Raw genomic sequence first — 18,867 nt, forward strand, 5'->3', positions numbered from 1 at the left:
CTGCTTAATATCCATGTGGAAACCGTAATACATTTTTTTTTTTTTAGAAATACATTGAAAAGTAAGTTCAAAAGAGCTGCATGTATTTGAAATAGAACTCTTTTGTAACATTCTATTACTGTCTAGTTTAAGATTCTATAAGGTGTCTTAACTGTTACTTTTGGTCAGTTTAATGCATCCTTGCTGAATAAAAGCTCTTAGAAAAGTTTTACTGGCTGGTAGTGTAGTAGCTAGTTTTTAATTCTGATCTGCATATTTATGAGGTCAATAACATTGATTGGAGGAAGACAACCACACAACCTGTTTTAATAACTGCGTGTCCGTCTGTGAAAATGTTGCTATTTGTATAGTAGTGCTTGTGTTGCTGGCAGATGCCGTGTTTTTGTGTTGTATTCCTGCACATGGTGTTCTGTGTGGTGTAGACAAAACAGGAAAGTGTCTGACAAGTTTTAATTTAATGCTACCACATGGAAGAATTAGTTCTGCTGAGGGCAATCCACCAGCCTCAATGTCTCAAATCTGAGTTTATAATTTGTAATTCTGTTTATATCTCAAAATTTTATATTTCCCAACTTTTTAACTGCTACTTTATACAGTAAAGCTGTTCTTTATACAGAGCTAGTTCTTTGAAACTCTTTTAAAAAATTAAAGTAAAATTCAATTGCAGACCCCTTTCTATGCAATAAACACTTTTCATTTCAATAAAAATGTGATTGCATAGGTTTGATGTATTCTGACGTATTACGTCAACATTATCTTTAATAAAAATATTTTCTGTAATTTATTTATATAAAAAAAAAAATAGGTCTTAATTTTTGAATTATTTTTCGATAGACGTGTATATTGTGATATATTAACCAAAATCTTGAATTACTTTTAATAATATTAAATACAAAATATAATAAATTTTTAATTACTTAATTACTTTTCCATAAATATGTATCATGTTGTTTCCCCCCCGCATTTTGAAAAAGTCACATGAGTTTCGATTTTTTTAATTGCACTTAATTTACTAATAAAACAAAACAAAATAAAAAAAATAAAAAAAAAATAAATAAACCATATAATAAATCTTAATAAAAAATAAAAAAAAAAATAAAAATAAATTAAATATTTTATTTTGTTATTTTTATTGATAAAATAAAATCTTAATAAAATAAAAAATAAATAAATATTTTATTTTTTGTTATTTTTATTGATAAAATCTTAATAAAATAAATAAAAAATAAATTAAATATTTAATATTTGTTATTTTTATTGGTAAAATAAAATCTTAATAAATAAAATAAAAATCAATTAAATATTTTATTTTTTGTTATTTTATTGGTAAAATAAAATCTTAATAAATAAAATAAAAATCAATTAAATATTTTATTTTTTGTTATTTTTATTGATAAAATAAAATCTTAATAAAATAGATTAAACAATTTATTTATTTAAATAAAATATTGTTCTTTTTATTGATGATATAATAACTGTGTGGAACTCTGATTCAGTGTATATTTAACATTACATCGCAAGCTTTACATCTGCATCACATTATAATCAGAGGATCTTCAATGAAAGAAGAAACAGTGTCAGATCAGAGGAAATTTATACACATATTTGCATGTATTCAGTTATTATTTCACACACTGAGGCATTAATCTGGCATGATCTATTAGAAAACAGTGAAAAGGGAACTGTAAAACCAAAGTGGCAGAATACAAACATTATTCTTTATCCAGACTGACAACATGATCTTTACAATAGAAACGATACAGGTGTCATTTTGGGCAGCTCACTTCAAGATTGATCTCCACAATAGCCTCACTGTTTAAATGTCAAGAGAAAACCGTACCTTCTGCCAGCTGCTTAGCAATGCGTTCCTTCTCCTCTCGGACCTTCTTCTCTGAAGGGCCAGTACCTTCTGCCACGCTGCTTCTATGACAATGGCGTTCCTTCTCCTCTCGGACCTTCTTCTCCTCCTCTTCTATTCTCCTCTCCTCCTCCGCAATTGGTTTCAGATTATCTGGAGCATAAAGAAAAAGCGTCCAACTAAAATGCAAGGTCTTAGAAACATTGTGAAACTTTCAGCGACAGATGCAGCAGCATTTTGGGTTGGAACCTTGTTTCCACCATGGAATAAAAAATAAAAAAAAGACATATTGAAACTGTTATTTTTTTCCAGCCATGGAATCAATAATAATAATAATAATAATAATAATAATAAAAGTTCTTACATTTTGGACTTTTGTCACAGGTGTTCAGTACTACAGAAACATGCACTTTATAATTGATAAGTTTAAATGTGTAAATAAACCTTTAAACATAAATATGTGTGTTTGTTTGTTTAAGATATTGACTGTTAGAACATATTTGTACAGCAGTCACAATATTTCAGATCAACTTGCTGGTTCTTACCATATCTGAACTTTCCGTAGATAATACCAACGATCAATGCAGACCATCTAGCTGTCTGAAAGACAACATAAATCTAATAAACAAAACACAATTCTATTAACAAAAAAAAAATTAATAAAATATCTTGACTTTCAGCATGCAGGCCATGTCAACACATCAGTCCGCGCTGACTTCTGAGAGAAGCACGACGGAAATGAGGGACAGAGGCGCCTTTTTGCAGTTTAATCTCAGTCGTAAACATCCAGAATAATGGATTTGTGCATACAAACCTTAATCAGCGGTGACACTTGCACTGGAGGAACCATTTCCTTGGCGTTCAGGACCGCACTCGGTCTGCAGAGGTCAGAGAAGCGCTAGTACGAGAAGAAGAAGTGACGCTTATGAGCGCAGTGACGTCACAGCACCCCTTCAGGCCTGGAGCGCAATTGCGCGGTCATCGACGAGGTTCGTCATTCATTTCGATTATTAATTAATTCATTTCTAAATAGTGTAATATTATAAATATACGTGTATCTAAAATGTATCACGAGAGAGGATGTTCCTCCCCACTAAGGTTTCTTCCTCGTTTATGATACAAACATCTTGGGAGTTTATTGTCAATATTTTGAACTCCTTAGTATGGAGTCAATTGGATGCCACATATATGCGCAAAAGAATCAAAGTATTGGAAAAGAAAATAATTTTTTGAAAGGATTGAGAAAATATAAATGTGCTTTTTGCAACAGAAATAAAGAATTGCACAAAATAAATGAAAGCAAAAGTATGGAGCCCCTAAAGGGACCTTTGCACAAAAAAAAAAAAAAAATACATAGAAGAAACTTTCACGTCCGCACGAGAAATGTTTTGCGTGCACATCCGGTTTAAATTTCTGGTGTAAGTATTTTATATTAGCATTATTTTACTGACAAATGTCGAGAGCGCACTGTTGTAGTGTGAAAGAACATTAATATGATGCGCGAGCGCGAATATCTCCGCTTAGACACGGATTTCCTTTGCTCTCGCACAAAACCAGAGGCGCCCTCTCAGATATATGCTGTTCTCACCCAGAGAGTGTGCACGCACTTAAAGGGGAGCTATTATGCATTTTCACTTTATCAACTTTAGTTAGTCTGTAATGTTGCTGTTTGAGCATAAAAAAGATCTACAAAGTTACAAAGCTCAAAGTCCAATTCAAAAGGAGATATTTTATTTAACAGAAATCACTTTTCAAAAACTACAGCGAATGACTCGTTTGGACTACAACAAATATTTTCCGAGATTTGTGACATCACAAATACAGATGAATGGGACGAGACCTGGTTGAGCTGCACTAAAGAAGACAACGAGTGTCATCACTATGTCGGAGACACGCTATCTTTCCAAGGACAGACGAGCTTAGAGTGGTTACAATCATCCAGGTTTAAATCGCACTCAAATTGTTTTGATTTTGACGCAATATTTAAACTGAAGCTTGCAGCAGGCAGCTATGGTAAGAGGCAGGACATTTCCCGACCAGGCAACGAGTGCTGTCAATCACAACACACACTGGCCCAACTAACCAATCACAGCACACATTGGCCCAGCTAACCAATCACAGCACACCTCGTATTCCAGAAGGCAGGCCTTTGATTTGATACAGGAACTATTCGAGCCGTTCATACCAGACTGGGAGAGAGGTATTGTAATAATGTAAAATATGTGAAAAATAATGTGTTTTTCGAACAACCTAGTATGAGAGCCTGTTCTAGTAAACCCCCAAAACAAAATCAAGACTTTGTAAAAGAGCATAATAGGACCCCTTTAAAACGTGTCCATTGCAATCACGAATCTCTGCTCTCACTCAAAGTGTGCATGTGTGCGTGCTCAAACAGTGTTCTCTGCACTGGAAATGAATTATTTTCATGGACTAAACCTTTTCAAAAGTTATCAACCAATCAGACTTCCACGACTGACCGATGAAAATGCTACGTGAAATCTAATTGGCTGAGAGGGAACTGCACCTCTGTAGCTAATATGAAGTGGGTTTTCATGAAAAGAAATCTAACTAAAATCAGAACTGAAAACAAACTCTGGATGAAAAAAACTCCCAATAAATGTCCAAACAGTAATTCTATCACAGCAGTTATCGTGTTATATCTTGTGCATCATTTACATTTTGCATTTGATGTTGACTTGATAGGAAACATTATAATTGTTACTTATTATTGACATCATTGTAAAGATTGAGAATTCATTGCACTGATTTTAAATTCACATAGGTATCTGACATAATCTGACATAACATTGATCTTTTATATGCAGTGTGTCTTAAAAGCCATATAGGCTATATGTTGTTTTTAGATAAATCGCTCAGGGGGGTTTGACCAACCAGTTAGACAGACAGATTACTAGGTTATTTATGTGCACAAATCATCCAAGCACCCCAATCCCAGGCATTTCTAATATACTTTTGATTAATATGACTACATATTAAATTGTAACAAAATTAAAGATACATCTTTGATTGTCAAAAGATTTTCAGCTAATTAGATTTCACGAGGCATTTTATTCGGTCAGTCGTGGAAGTCTGATTGGTTGATAACTATTGACAACCTTTAATCCAGGTGAGAAAATAATTAATTTCTAGTTCAAGAGCACAGAGAGATTTGTAAGTGCAAAGGACACAGTGTGAGCGCGCACACAGGCACACTTTGAGCGACAGCATAGATTTGCTTTTGCGATGGACACGTTTTATGTGCGTGCACACTCTCTGGGCAGCGCATATCTGAGAGCGCACATCCGGTTTAGTGCGAGAGCAAAGGAAATCCACATGTGAGCAGAGAGATTGGCGTTCGCTCATCATAGCAATGCATTTTCGCGCTACAACAGTGTGCTCTCGACATTTGACAATAAAATAATGCCATATCCATGCTTTTGTTAGCTTCGTTGTTAGACAGCAGAGAGTGACGCAACCAGAAACTGTAAACCATGAGCTTGCAAAATGTTTCTCGTGTACACGCAAAATTTTCTCGTGAGCACGTGATAATTTCTCGCGTGTATGCAAAGGTTTCTTGTGAGCATGCGTCAGTTTCTCGTGCACACACAAAAGTTTCTTGTGAGCATGTGAAAGTCTGTATATTTTTAATTTTTGCAAAGGTCCCTTTAGGGGCTCCCTACAAAATCAATGATTTCACAATTCCATGGCCAATGTAATCTGAGTGTAATTTATTTTGCATAAATTAATTAACCGTAGCTAATAATTTATTTGTAATGCTGCTTTTATTTTGTGCTTCAGTCAAGTGTGAGCTCGCGATACTGTTTTTTCCCTTTGGGCTTCACGTTTCTGCATGATTTAATAAAAGAAAAACAATCCATTCACATGCCTCTGCTAAACGATGGTGCCTTGATCAGTTGTGATATGGTTCTCAGGCCGATAACATAAATTCCAGAGAGACATGTCCAGGCCTGTTGTACACGCCCCAGTCCCTTGACTCCACCCCCTTTACAAAACAATAGGCTTTTTTGAGATGCATTGGTGCTGCGCAGTCCGACCGAATGACATCAAGGTACCGCGAGTGTGATTCAAAAGCTTAAAGAGTCATCTGCTCACTAATCACTCTCTTAGTACTTTGATGTTATACTCCGATCTGTCTGTGCAGCACCAACGCATCTCGAACAAGCCTAATAAGTGTGTTCAACTTGAATCAGCGCTGCACATACCGATCACTGTATGACATCAAAGTACCATGAGAGCTCTAGAGTGCAGACGCTCCTTATGCTTTCAAATTGCTCTCACGGTACTTTGATGTCATATGCCCAACGATCTGCGCAGCGCCACTTCAAGTTGAACACACCTATTGCCAGAAAGTAAAATGCACAGAAAAGTGAAGTTCAAAGGGAAAAAACTGTATCGCAAACTCACACTTGACTAAAACAAAAGCAGCACTGCAAATAAATTAGTAGCTATGGCCATGGAAAATATGTTGCAAAATCATTGCTTTTGTTCTGTTTCATTTATATTTTGCAATTCTTTATTTTTGTTTGCAAAACCTTTTTCTCACAATACTTTCTTTTCTTTTGCAATTCATTATTTTTGTTTGCAAAAAGCACATTTATTTCTTTCTCAATACTTTCATTTTCTTTTTCAAAACTTCAGTTATTTTGCGAATATATGTGGCATTGAATTGACTCCATACATTTGGAACAAGAAGTGTTTTGAAAAATGAACTGAAAATTACTTGAAATTGAACTGGACACAAAGGCTTTTATGGTCTCAAAGAACAAAAACATTGGAACTGCTGAGAACAAATAAGGCATCGCTGGGTCTTTGGTTGCTAAATACAGTGTTAATTCAGTTAACTGGACACTAATGGGAACTCTATAAATTAGATTAATTCTATTTTTGTTCTCAGTCAGGTCAAGTTCAAAAGGCTAGGTTAGGATAATGCAGGCTAGCATCAGTGTTATGTGGCTAAATGTGAATCTTCAACCAGACGAAAATTAGAAGAAAAAAAACATGATGTCCAAACATTAAAATGTAGGCTACTTTACTGCTGTTGTATAACTTTATTGTCAAAGTATATTTATTCATGCCATGAAAACTAAACAATCGATAAATCACAAGGAACAAGAGGTGAGGAATAACAGACTGTAAGTATGTACCACTTGATAATTTAAATCAGTGTTACTTATAACTTGTGTTTTAAAATTTCACTTGGCACTTTTAGATAAGAGGCTTTTTAGAAAATGATCTCATTCAGACAAGATTCAGTACATCTTAACAATGCCAACAATCGATTTCACTAGTGTCTACAAAACATTAGTGTCATTAGTTTCAATGCAGCCACACACTGTGAGTTTCTTCTTGGCTCTCAGGATGAAGTTAACCTTCCCTCTGTTCTTCATGTTGGAAGTATATTCATGAGACTTCAGTTTGGCATAGTAATCAGAGAACTTATTAAAGAGCATGGAGATAGGAAGGCCATTCAAAATGATCCCAAAGGAAATGCAGCCAAAGGCAAATATCCGCCCCAAAAGGGTCTCTGGACACATGTCACCATATCCTACAGTAGAGATGCTAACCTGGAATGAGAAAATATTGATAAACTGATCAAAATTATAATTCTCTCATCATTTACCCAACCTTATGTGACTTTCCCAAACCCCTATGAGTTTCTTTCTTACATAGAAAACATATGGAGAGGTTTAGCAGAAAGTGCATGGAGTCCATAAGTGGTAAAGCACAAAAACATCATTAAAGTAGTTCAAAAGACTTTTCTTGATTTTCCAAGTCTGAAGATGTATAATAGCTTTGTGTGAGAAACTTGAAACTTCACCATTCACTTTCAGTGTTATGGAAAAGAGCAGCTTGGAAATTGTGCTGTTGAATGCAACAATGCCTATTTAGCCTTTCTAGCAGCCTTGGAATTATTTTTCCCAATAATTCTTCCCATGGGGTTGCAAATGTCTTTGTTAAGGAGTTATATGAACCAAACACTGCATACTTTGTTTCGAAGTAAAGAAGTATTTGAAAATTGGACCAAAAGACTGAGCATATTGGAATGATTATGTTACACTAAAACTATATTTATATATTATATATATATATATATATATATATATATATATATATATATATATATATATATATATATATATATATAATTCATATTTTATATACACACTCATGGGAGTGGCAATTATCCGCATATTATACTGACTTAATAATGTCAAACAGAATGCTTCATGGGAGTGGCAATTATTTTGGTGCGATTTGCTTGTCACGATTCTTTGATTGCTAGAGATTTATCTGCAGAATTATGGGTAAAGTAGTTTTTCATGAGGAATTCCACTCTTAAACGTGATTATTTTTAATAAAAAATGAAATTATAAAATTTGTTGGGATAATGTATACCGATCGCTTCAACATTAGCATATACCATTAATTAATAACCTTGGAGCTCACAGTTGGTCTTTCTTTAAAGGTTTGCAATTGTTCAAAACCAATTCCCCTATAGAGAAAATTAATGGTATTTTACTTCCAGAACCCACCACTTTTTAAAATATCTCCTTTTGTGTTTTTCCACAGGAAAAAGAGAGTAAAACTTGTTTTAAAAGATATGAGAGTGAGTAATTCAACTAAATTCAACACCAACTATATCATATCTGCATGATTAATAGAAATAAAGTTGACTTACAGATGCCCACCACCAAGAATGTGGAATACTGATGAATTTGGTATGAGGGACATCGTGTTCAACAGAATAAACCATGGCGGAGAATGCGAAGATCCCCATGCCGATAAAGAGGAAGAGACATCCCACCTGCTGGTAACACTGCCTCAACGTGAAGCCAAATGCTCTGAGCCCCGTCGAGTGTCGCGCCAGTTTCAGAACCCGAAAAATACGCATGAGTCGCATGATTCGTAACACTTGTCCCACCTTGCTCACTTGACCAACAGTCTCCATGTCAGTGGTTTGTTTCCTAGAACCAAAGGTCTCAATGCTTTCAAGTGCAAATTGGAAAAACTGAGGCAGGATGGCCATGAGGTCAACCGTGTTCAGAATGCTCTTAACAAAGCGACCGATATCTGGGGTTGAAACTAGACGCAACAGGTACTCAGAGGTGAAGAAGGTTATGCACAGAGTCTCTACAAACTCTCCATTTGTCTTTCCGCTAAACTCGTTAGTAGATGCCATGTTCTCCATTTCATCTACTGTAGTCAAAGTCATCGTAACCAGTGACACCAGCACAAACATACTCGAGGCGACCGCCATTAGTTTCGCCGGTATCGAGGAGAACGGTTTCTCCATGAAGCTCCAAAGTGAGCGCCTCGTCTCGCCGAGGAACATGTTATCAAACGCCTCCTCGTTTTCTTCGAATTCCACCTCCACCTCCAGTTCCTTCTGAACCTTGAGCTGTTCGCACAACTCGTCGTGTTTCTCCTCGAGCAGGATCCGACAGCACCGTTGCGAGTATTTGATCCGAACACCCCAGTAATTGATCTCTTCCAAGAAGTTCCTCGGACAAAGCTCTTCCTTGATCCACAGCACCCCGGTCCTGTAGAAGTTGAAGATGCTGTTGAAGATGTCTGGATCTCGGTCGAAGAAATACTCGTTGTCCTTCACAACGTAGTCGTCACAGAGGTTCAACTTCATGTTGAGGTCTGTATAGGTTGCCAGACGGCCGATTCTGCTCTGCGGGTATCTTGCTGCCATTTTGTAGGTGATGCGGTAGGACTTTCCACCAACGTTGAGGTTAAGCATGCAATCCCTGCTGGGTGATGCGTTTGCAAACCACAGTGTTGGTTCCGAATGCTTCTCAACCTCCTCATCATCACCAAAGATTTCATAGATATCCGGCTGTAGTTCACCTAAAGAGCTCCACTGTTTTAACAAACACTGTTTAGCGAACGGAACAGCGTCGTCTGTTGACTCAGAGGTTGCTAGTTTGCAGTTGGGAAAGAGGCTCTGTCTCCTGTTTCTCTGAAAGTTGAACATCCTTTCGGTCCTCAGCTATCCTCCTCGAGGAGGATAGCTAGTGTACCGTACACCTGTAAATCTCAGAGCTTTACTGATGTTAAATCTACCCTATTTAAGTGTAAAGAGGCAAGCAGGAGGCAGCGCCAGTGGTCTAATGCTCTCTATAAGGAGCTAAGAGTTCAACTAATGATCCTTTAAGCTTTTGCTTGTTTGTTACGTCTGCTTTGAGTTCTTTGAAATGCAAAACCCACAAAATTTAGAAAAATAAATCCACATACAAAACAACATAATAATCTAAAACCCCCTTCAACACCCAATATATTAAAAACTTATTCTAAACTAGAGGCTCTTAAGCCACAGAAGTTAGAAATGGAGTGCCATATTTACTACAGGATAATGATCGTAAGATTTAAACAAGCACCCAAACAGACAAAGAAATTAGTGGGCGTGAAGATATTCATGAATGAAACTAGGATACTAGGCATTAAAGAGAGAGAGAGAGAGAGCGAGTTTGGAGTAATTAAGATTTTTTATTTTTTATTTAAGGCTAACCATGCTGTTTATTTGATCAAAAGTACAGTAAAAACATATGGTGGACTTGAATCTAGCTTTGTAAACAATGGAAAGAGCAGGACAGATAATGCCAGATAAAGTCACTTAAGGTAACCGGGTCACTAAGACTTTCAAGCCTTAAGTTCCAACCTAATCTCATGAGAAAACATACCTATTTAACGATGTGGAGATTTGATATTTATTCATACTATGTGAATCCGATGGAACACAGGATCTTTAGAAAAAAATTTAGCATGAAAGTCCACCCTTACCCCACCCCTAAATTCATACAAATTAGCCAATAATTCACAAAAATTGTTATGAATTGTCAAAAGAGTGTGTTGTTAAATTTAATTACTGAGGCAATTATCTATTGTTCTTTAAAAAAATTTTTTAAAAATTAAAAAATTAAATAATGAAAGAATAAATATTTATTCAGTAACTTGTGCCCTTTGTTAGATTATCACTTATTCAGAAATAACCCATATGCACTTCTCTATTCTATTCTATTTTTATTTGATGGGTATTAGGCCTATATCTCTTTATATTGCAACCCCCACCCCTCACATAAAAGCATCACGGGATGCAAGATAGAATCAATACACAAAATAATCCTGTATAACAAACATAGTGCTTGACTGAGCATATTAGCTAGTTTTACAACATGAAGTTCATTCAGCGGCTTTTAGACTCTTAAGGTCTTAAATAAATCACAGTAGATCAGATTAAGCAACAATTTAGGGAGACAATGGGTACGTTTTTAACCTTAGATGCTTCCACCGTCTGTCACTGTGGTCAGTTTGTGACAAGACCCCCACAATGGTGGCATTTTATATAATAAATGTTCATATAATATATGATTTGTTCACCGAATGTTATTTGCAATGCATTTTACTTAAAAAATAAATAAATAAAAATAAATAAATACAATTTAAAAAATTATAATTTAAGCTTTGAACTAGATGTTTCAGTCAAAATAAGATGAGCTATAAGTCTTATGACGACTTTACTGTGTGACAACTAGCCCCAGTCTTCCCTGTAAAAATACATACAGTAGATTATAACTTGTGATGTACATGTGGGTCATTCCAGGGATTCGGTAATATATCAGTCCCCCAAACTTTTTAAAGTGGTGTTTCACCCAAATGAAGTGTTAAAAGCTTTTCACAGTACTTTGGAATGCTCTTTAATAAATAAAAATAATTATTGCATTTAAATAATTTTTTATCATAAAATCTTATTTCTATCTTACACCAATCATTTTGTCATGTCACTGAGGCACTTCACTGAGTTTGTACCAAATTATTAACAAAATGTGCAGGGTCTATAATTTTTGGCAATTATGTATTCCGCAGCATTTATTTGTGTTCCTTTGTGTGAAAAATATTTTTATAAAAAATGTCAAGATATTTAATAAAATGATGTCTCTCAGTCTGAACTCAACCCTGTCACACTAACCATTCTACCCCCATAATAATTTAGACTCCTCCCATATGTGATGACATTTACCAGACATGACATCATTCAGGTCTCTCCAATAGTACCAGTCTGACTTTAATTATGATATCTGCAAATCGTTTACTGACAATATACTTGAAATTTGATTCCACTGATTAATAATGACTTCAAAAATCTTTGTGACCTTAAAAGAGAAGAATTTTCTTAATGTTTAATTAATGTATTAAAATAAAGAAACTGGCCACAACTATGAGACAAGGCTCAATCTCCCTGATAAACCAGAAGAAGATCCCTTGGAAACTGATAATTGGAGACCCATTACTTTCTTGGATTACAGACGGATTGCATTGTTAAATGCTAGAAGATTAAAATCGGGACTAGATAAAATTATTAATGAATCGCAAACATGCTTCATGAAAAACAGACATATTAGTTATAATATCCGTCTTATTTTTGACCTTTTAGACTATTCGGACCTGATAGATTCAGGGGCTCTTATTTTGTTTTATTTTTATAAAGCCTTTGATACTTTTGAACATGGCTTCTTACTTCACTCTTTGAAAGTTTTTGGGTTGGAATAATTTCATTGATATTAAAGAAATCTAAATAATTTTTTTTTATAAAGATATTATTATTTGTTAATTGATGAACTTCACATTTTAAGCAATCAAAGCATTCGGGGACTGAAAATATTTGATAGATAACTTTCTTACCTGACGACACTGCATTATTTTTAAAATAAAAAAATCAAGTTAAAACAGCCCTGGATTGTACAGTATTTCTAAATTTACTAAATCTTCTGGTCTAAAGCTAAATCTTCATAAATGTGAAATTCTATTCATACACAATTCTATAGACTTATCTATTGAAAATATACCAGTTAAAGATTCTATTAAATATCTTATAAAGCTACCTGTGAACAATTTAATCTTATCTAATCTAAAATCTACATTTTTCTACTGTAATCTAAAATCATGAAAACTAAATATATCTCGAATAATTGGCTACCAAGGGATCTTGGAACCATTTTCCATTTTTGGGAGAGTTTTATTGTCCAAAGCTGAGAGAGAGCTGAGGACATTATATAAGACAAAAGAGTAGATGGTGGCTTTTTTTTGTTGTTGTTGTTTGCCATTAACAACACTTTTAAACTTAATTGGTTAACTTGTCTAAAAAATGTACAATTCTATGTGGTTCTTTATCTTTATATGTATTTTTCGAAAGCTTGGACACTTATCTTTTCTGCAAAAACTTTATTTTTTAAAGAGATGCTTTTATTCAGCAAGGATGTGATAAATTAATAAAATAAAATAATATATATATATATATATATATATATATATATATATATATATATATATATATATATATATATATATATATATATATATATGCTTATATTATACAAGCAGCACAACTGTTTCCAACACTGATAATAAATCAGCATATGAGAATGATTTCTGAAGCATCACGTGACACTGAAGACTGGAGTAATGATGCTGAAAATTCAGCTTTGCATTACAGGAATAAATTAAATTTATAATTATTATAAGTAAGTATATTATAACAATTAGTACAGCTAGATAGATAGATAGATAGATAGATAGATAGATAGATAGATAGATAGATAGATAGATAGATAGATAGATAGATAGATAGATAGATAGATAGATAGATAGATAGATAGATAGATTTACCGAATCCCATGTATATGGTCAGGAAATATAATGCAGTTCTACATATTTCATTTAATTGGGAGTAGACATCAAGTAGATTTCACTTTACAGGGATTAGTATCTTCAAAAATATTCTGTTTTCATAAAAAAACGTAAAATTAAAACTTCACTATGAAACTTTTTCTTATGTTTTTTTTTATTTAAATATTTTTATGTTATTTATAGAACTTGTTTTCTTCCTTTTTGTAATTCGATGGATTAGATCGAGGACCCCGAGCACGAATGTCAAAGGACTTTTAAATAAAGGTTTCCAGAGTTTAAATGAAACATGGCCGCCACGCCAGACGGATGTGAGCATTACGTTCGGAGCTGTTTGTTAAAAGTGAGCGACATGTAGTTACACGTAAACTTTGTGTTTCGCACATGCTTGCCGATATCTAAAAGTTAGCTCGGTTATTTGGCTAAACGCGTTCTTTAAACCAATCTGATTAGCCTACTAGCTAACTGAAGGGAATATACATCACTGAGGACCTATTGACAGGTTTTTATGTTCAGTATAAGATTAGTTTTTTGATGTAAAATCGAATTAGTGTTGGCTTAAATGCAACAGATTCGATATGTTAGTTTAGACTCGACGCTGTGCTCGCTAGGGACAAAGAAATGAACAGTTGATGGATTTGTTCCTGCAGCGTGTTTGATGGCAGTGATGTTCTGGCTTTAACACACAGTGTGCAGTACAGTGGTGCGCGTGCATTGGTTTGTGCTCTGTCTCTCTCTGTAGGCGCCCTGCTGTGGGAAGTTTTATGTTTGCAGACTCTGTCATGATGGTGAAGAGAAGCATCAGCTGGACCGCTTTAAGGTCCGAGAGGTCAGATGTGCAGCATGCAGTACTATTCAAGAGGTGAAGTCATGTTTAAGCTATTTTAAGTTCTAAACAAACTAAGTTAGACTTTGCTTGGATGAATCTCACAAAACCTGTAAATAGTCTTTTTCTTAATGCATATTTCTCTGATAATATTTAAAGCTCTTGTGCATCCTTTGTTTTTTAGGCTCAGCAGACATGTAAAGAATGTGACGTGAAGTTTGGGGAGTATTACTGTGACGTTTGCCATCTGTTCGATAAAGACAAGAAGCAGTACCACTGCCAGCCCTGCGGGATATGCAGGTTTGTATGACATTTGCATTTAATAATTTAGCAAATGAACAAGTGAAACATGCAAAAACAATGTATAAATTAGAGGTGTCTTCATTATTCAGCCACAGCAATACTTTGAGTAAGATTCTTCTCCTCCGTTACCTTCAGAATTGGTCCAAAAGAGAAATACTTCCACTGTACGAAGTGCAATTTATGTTTAGCCACTGATCTTAAAGATAATCACAAGGTAATGTCTCCTCCGGACTCTTGAACATTTCTTGATCGTTGTGTTGTTAGTGGTGAAATATTAATCAGGGCTTGCTGTTTCAGTGTGTGGAGAATGTCTCTAGGCAGAACTGCCCTGTATGTATGGAGGACATCCACACGTCCAGAATAGGGGCTCATGTGCTCCCCTGCGGTCATCTGCTACACAAGTGAGTGTTTGATTATTACTAGTAATATTCACTACCCGTTTAGACACACTTCACTACATTTTTTGACTGAAAAATGTCAAATCTGGGTTTTTGCGCGTCTTAAAAAGTCTTAATTCACTCTTTCACTAATCGAAGCAGAAAGTCTTAAATTCATAGTCATTGCATGCTTATATTTTTTCTCTCTTTTTTCCCCCAATACAAATATCTTAACATCCTTAAATCAAGATACATTTACTTGATATGCAAAATGAAGATATACACTGCTGTTCAGATGTTTGGGATCCTTAAATTTTGTAATGTTTTTAAAGAAGCCTCTTCTGTTCATCATGGCTGCATTTATTTGACCAAAAATACAGAAAAAAACCCCCACTGGTATTGTAAAATATTACCATTTAAAATGATGTTTTTCTATTTTGATATACTTTAAAATAAAATCTGATCAAAGCTGAATTTTCATCATCATTATTCCAGTCTTCAGAGTCACATGATCTTTTAGAAATCCTTCCAATATGCTGATTTATCAATGTTGGAAACAGTTGTGCTGCTTATATAATATAATTACATATATATTGGAAACTGTGATACTTTTTTCTGGATTGAATAAACTTAAAAAGAACAGCATTTATTTAAAATAGAAATCTTTTCTAACAATATGAGTCTTTATTATCACTTTTTATTAATTTATCACATCCTTGCTGAATAAAAATCTCTTTAAAAAAGAAAAAAATACTGACCCCAAACTTATGAATGGTTGTGTATATTGTTACAAAAGATTCCTATTTTGGATAAATGCTGTTGTTTTTTTACTTTTTATTCATCAAAGAATCCTGAAAAAAAGTATCACAGGTTCCAAAAAAAAAGCAATGATTTTTGAAGGATCATGTGACACTAAAGACTGGGGTAATGATGCTTATGAAAATTCAGCTTTGCATCATAGGAATAAATCAGATTTTAAAGTATATAAAAAGTAGAAAACCATTATTTCAAATTGAAATAATATTTCAAAAAATTTAATTTTTCTCTATTTCTGATCAAATAAATGCAGCCATGATGAGCAGAAGAGACTTCTTTAAAAAAACATTACAAATCTTACTTATCCCAAACTTAAATCCTATGTTTAAGATCACTGTGTGTGTACCATCTGGTGCCCTGACCCATGTGTCATCAAATGAATATGATTTAATGTAAAAACACTTTTTTTTTTTTTGCTTGCAGAACATGCTTTGATGACATGTGCATAACTGGGTAAGGAATGATGTTTTTTTGTGACTGTTGAATTAATGATTTCTTATGACTTCTTATGCTGCTAATTCTGCATAGATTTATGCTGACATTTCCATTAACTTAAGAAGTGTCACTGATCTGAGCTGTGTGTACGTGTTCTGATCCTCACTGCACTCCATGAACCTCGTAATGTTTTAAAGTTGAGAGGTGAGTTCATGTTGTCTGTCCCGCAGTGCTTACCGCTGTCCTCTGTGCATGCATTCGGCCTTCAACATGAAGGAGTTCTGGGAAGATCAAGATAAGGAAATTGCCCAGTCTCCCATGCCCACAGAGTACCGGGACACTACAGTCAAGGTAACAGAGCCGTCATTTACATGTATTCACTTAGCACACACACTATCTAAATGAACATTCAAATGAGGAGCAATGCAGACACAAGCAGAATTGAATGTGAGATGTGCTCATATCCTGCAGTTGTAAAATGCCAAAGGTTCAGCTCGGATGTGGTTATATATACTTTGGTCATTTTACAGTGAAGCTCAGAATGATTATTTTAGCCTACAGCATGTGGCCGCAGTAGTTTATTTATTTTTTTTTTTTCTTTTTCAATTTATAAAGTGAATCTCTTTCTGTCTTATTTTAGAACTATTTATATACTTTTATAGTATTTATTAATGTACTGAATAAGCTTTTTTATATTTTTCATTTTAATTTAAGTTTAATTTTAGGGCTTTTGTCTTTTTTAAACATTTCTATTTAACTTTTATTTTCAGTTTATTTTAGTTTTAGTAATTTTAGTTATTTTAGCTTATTTCAGTTTGTCGCCATGGCAATTTTTCTAATTTTAAATTGAGCGTTTCATATAGTATTTATTATCATTTTATTTCAGCTTTATTTCAATTATCAAAAATGAGTTATAATAGCTTTAGGTACCTGACTAAACCTGACTTTTCTAGGTCATATTTCATAAGTAATTTTCTATAATTATGTAGTTTTATTTATAGTTATGTTAATAATTAGTTTTTTAATATCTTGCAAAATAAAATTACACCTCTTGTGGGACTATATTTTTTTTCCCCATGACAGTTAAAGGGATACTCCACCCCAAAATGAAAATTTTGTCATTAATCCCTTTTAATGACATACTTTTTACTGTTTTACACAAATTAGAATAATAGATACAATTATTGGGAATGACAAAAAAGTGTGGGTCGCAATCATAAATGTCCCTAAATCTGGTTTCATTTATTCATTTGGTTACCTTTTATTTATGTAGAAGTATTCTTTTTTTTATTTTAATAATCATTTGAATAATTTCTTATTTTTTTCCTTTGATGTTACAGTGAAATATGATCTGTTCTTGTGAGATTCGCCTCACAGGTCTGCTACACTTTATTTTCATGTTCACAGATCATATGCAATGACTGCCAGGCTCACTGCACTGTCTCCTTCCACGTGTTGGGCCTGAAATGCAGCTCCTGTGGCTCTTACAACACGGCGCAGTACGGCGGGCTGATCGCGGCCCCTGCTGTAAACACATGATGGTCTGAGGAGCCGCCGCCTGAAGAAGAGCCCAACACAGAGCACCACGAGTGACGTTTAGGCTCAGAAATCATCTCTCAGTTAAGCTTTTACAGAACTGATATATAGAAATACAACATTTCTGTACAACTGCTCTAATTGTTCTTGCTTGATTAAAAAGGATAAGAGCATATTTGAGGCTTCTTTAATTTTCTGTCATGGAAACTAGCTGTTCAGAGTCAGGTGTGTAAGATTCACAACTTATATTATCATATTTCATATCTCATATTTCTTGACTATTCCACATTCATTTTGTCGTAAAGAATGTTAAAGATAATCCTGTGCTGAGAGGATAGTCTGCTTTGTTGACTGAATCCTCAATATCTATCAAGAGCATTTTTGGTTTATATTAAGGAAAGGTATCCATAATATAATGTATCAGCATGCGCTCTGATAATCATTCAGGGCCAGTGGACATCATCGCCGAACTTTTGTTTATTTTAAAATGATTTAATTCTATTTATTGATTAATGCTGGACAAGAAACAAACATTGTATTACAGAAATAAAATGAATTGATCACATTGCATATTATGTTTTTTTTTTTTTTATAATCTTTAATAATTAATAATTTAATTAGGTTCTTATTTTCTCAATGGTTCTTTAAGCTTGTCTTCTAGAAGGAATCTCGTTCTCTGTAATTCTTGCTTTTTTTAATTAATTCGTTGAGTATGATTCCAGAAATTGATGATATTTCTAAAGGCCCGTTCACACCAAGAATGATAACTATAAAGATAACTATATTAGCATCCACACCAGCAGACAATATCGTCTGTTTATTCCAAGCAAACACTCGTCTGCCGCTTTAAACTCTCGAGCTCATTATAGCAGGATTGATTCTGATTGGCTGTCAATGTTTTTTATCGTTCATCAGCTGGAAAAATCGTTCTGAAAATGATTCCAATGACATAGTTTCTCTGTGCCTTTATTGTTATAGCTGTGGACGCTGCTATTCTTTAATATTGA

The 18,867-nt window shown here is 34.2% G+C and overlaps 3 protein-coding genes across 5 annotated transcripts; 1 reads left to right on the top strand and 2 right to left on the bottom strand.

The window, feature by feature from the left end:
• Positions 1–1,577: 1,577 nt before the first annotated feature.
• LOC109078716 (ATP synthase subunit e, mitochondrial-like) lies at positions 1,578–2,831 on the bottom strand. 2 transcript variants are annotated; one of them, XM_042752554.1, is made up of 5 exons: positions 2,673–2,831; positions 2,404–2,458; positions 1,956–2,011; positions 1,841–1,883; positions 1,578–1,807 (listed from the first exon to the last, which is right to left on the bottom strand). In XM_042752554.1, exons 1-5 carry the CDS (start codon positions 2,706–2,708, stop codon positions 1,767–1,769), a joined length of 231 nt encoding a protein of 76 aa, XP_042608488.1. In that variant the 5' UTR covers positions 2,709–2,831; the 3' UTR covers positions 1,578–1,766. The 2 variants fall into 2 exon arrangements, with proteins under 2 accessions (XP_042608488.1, XP_042608494.1); XM_042752560.1 differs by having other exon boundaries at positions 1,841–1,874; positions 1,947–2,011.
• Positions 2,832–6,907: 4,076 nt separating this feature from the next.
• On the bottom strand, positions 6,908–9,952 carry LOC109078714 (potassium voltage-gated channel subfamily V member 2-like). Its single transcript, XM_019093923.2, has 2 exons — positions 8,559–9,952; positions 6,908–7,443 (listed from the first exon to the last, which is right to left on the bottom strand). Exons 1-2 carry the CDS (start codon positions 9,858–9,860, stop codon positions 7,171–7,173), a joined length of 1,575 nt encoding a protein of 524 aa, XP_018949468.1. The 5' UTR covers positions 9,861–9,952; the 3' UTR covers positions 6,908–7,170.
• A 3,866-nt stretch (positions 9,953–13,818) lies between these two features.
• LOC109078718 (RING finger and CHY zinc finger domain-containing protein 1-like) lies at positions 13,819–18,430 on the top strand. Of its 2 annotated transcripts, none has more exons than XM_019093925.2 (8): positions 13,819–13,910; positions 14,310–14,429; positions 14,578–14,693; positions 14,832–14,910; positions 14,994–15,097; positions 16,313–16,342; positions 16,555–16,675; positions 17,732–18,430. In XM_019093925.2, exons 1-8 carry the CDS (start codon positions 13,857–13,859, stop codon positions 17,861–17,863), a joined length of 756 nt encoding a protein of 251 aa, XP_018949470.1. In that variant the 5' UTR covers positions 13,819–13,856; the 3' UTR covers positions 17,864–18,430. The 2 variants fall into 2 exon arrangements, with proteins under 2 accessions (XP_018949470.1, XP_042608514.1); XM_042752580.1 differs by lacking the exon at positions 13,819–13,910 and adding an exon at positions 13,942–14,228.
• Positions 18,431–18,867: the final 437 nt, after the last annotated feature.

The sequence above is a fragment of the Cyprinus carpio genome, chromosome A5 (genome assembly GCF_018340385.1).
Source record: "Cyprinus carpio isolate SPL01 chromosome A5, ASM1834038v1, whole genome shotgun sequence".
NCBI lineage: Eukaryota > Metazoa > Chordata > Actinopteri > Cypriniformes > Cyprinidae > Cyprinus > Cyprinus carpio.

Coding starts and splice junctions, on each gene's coding strand:
- LOC109078718 (XM_019093925.2), top strand. CDS start 13,857: ATGGCCGCCACGCCAGACGGATGTGAGCATTACGTTCGGAGCTGTTTG. Junction 14,430..14,577: donor CATGCAGTACTATTCAAGAG/GTGAAGTCATGT, acceptor TTTGTTTTTTAG/GCTCAGCAGACATGTAAAGA. Junction 14,694..14,831: donor CAGCCCTGCGGGATATGCAG/GTTTGTATGACA, acceptor CGTTACCTTCAG/AATTGGTCCAAAAGAGAAAT.
- LOC109078714 (XM_019093923.2), bottom strand. CDS start 9,860: ATGTTCAACTTTCAGAGAAACAGGAGACAGAGCCTCTTTCCCAACTGC. Junction 7,444..8,558: donor ATTCTTGGTGGTGGGCATCT/GTAAGTCAACTT, acceptor TTCTCATTCCAG/GTTAGCATCTCTACTGTAGG.
- LOC109078716 (XM_042752554.1), bottom strand. CDS start 2,708: ATGGTTCCTCCAGTGCAAGTGTCACCGCTGATTAAG. Junction 2,459..2,672: donor AAGTGTCACCGCTGATTAAG/GTTTGTATGCAC, acceptor GTTGTCTTTCAG/ACAGCTAGATGGTCTGCATT. Junction 1,808..1,840: donor TGCTAAGCAGCTGGCAGAAG/GTACGGTTTTCT, acceptor TAAACAGTGAGG/CTATTGTGGAGATCAATCTT.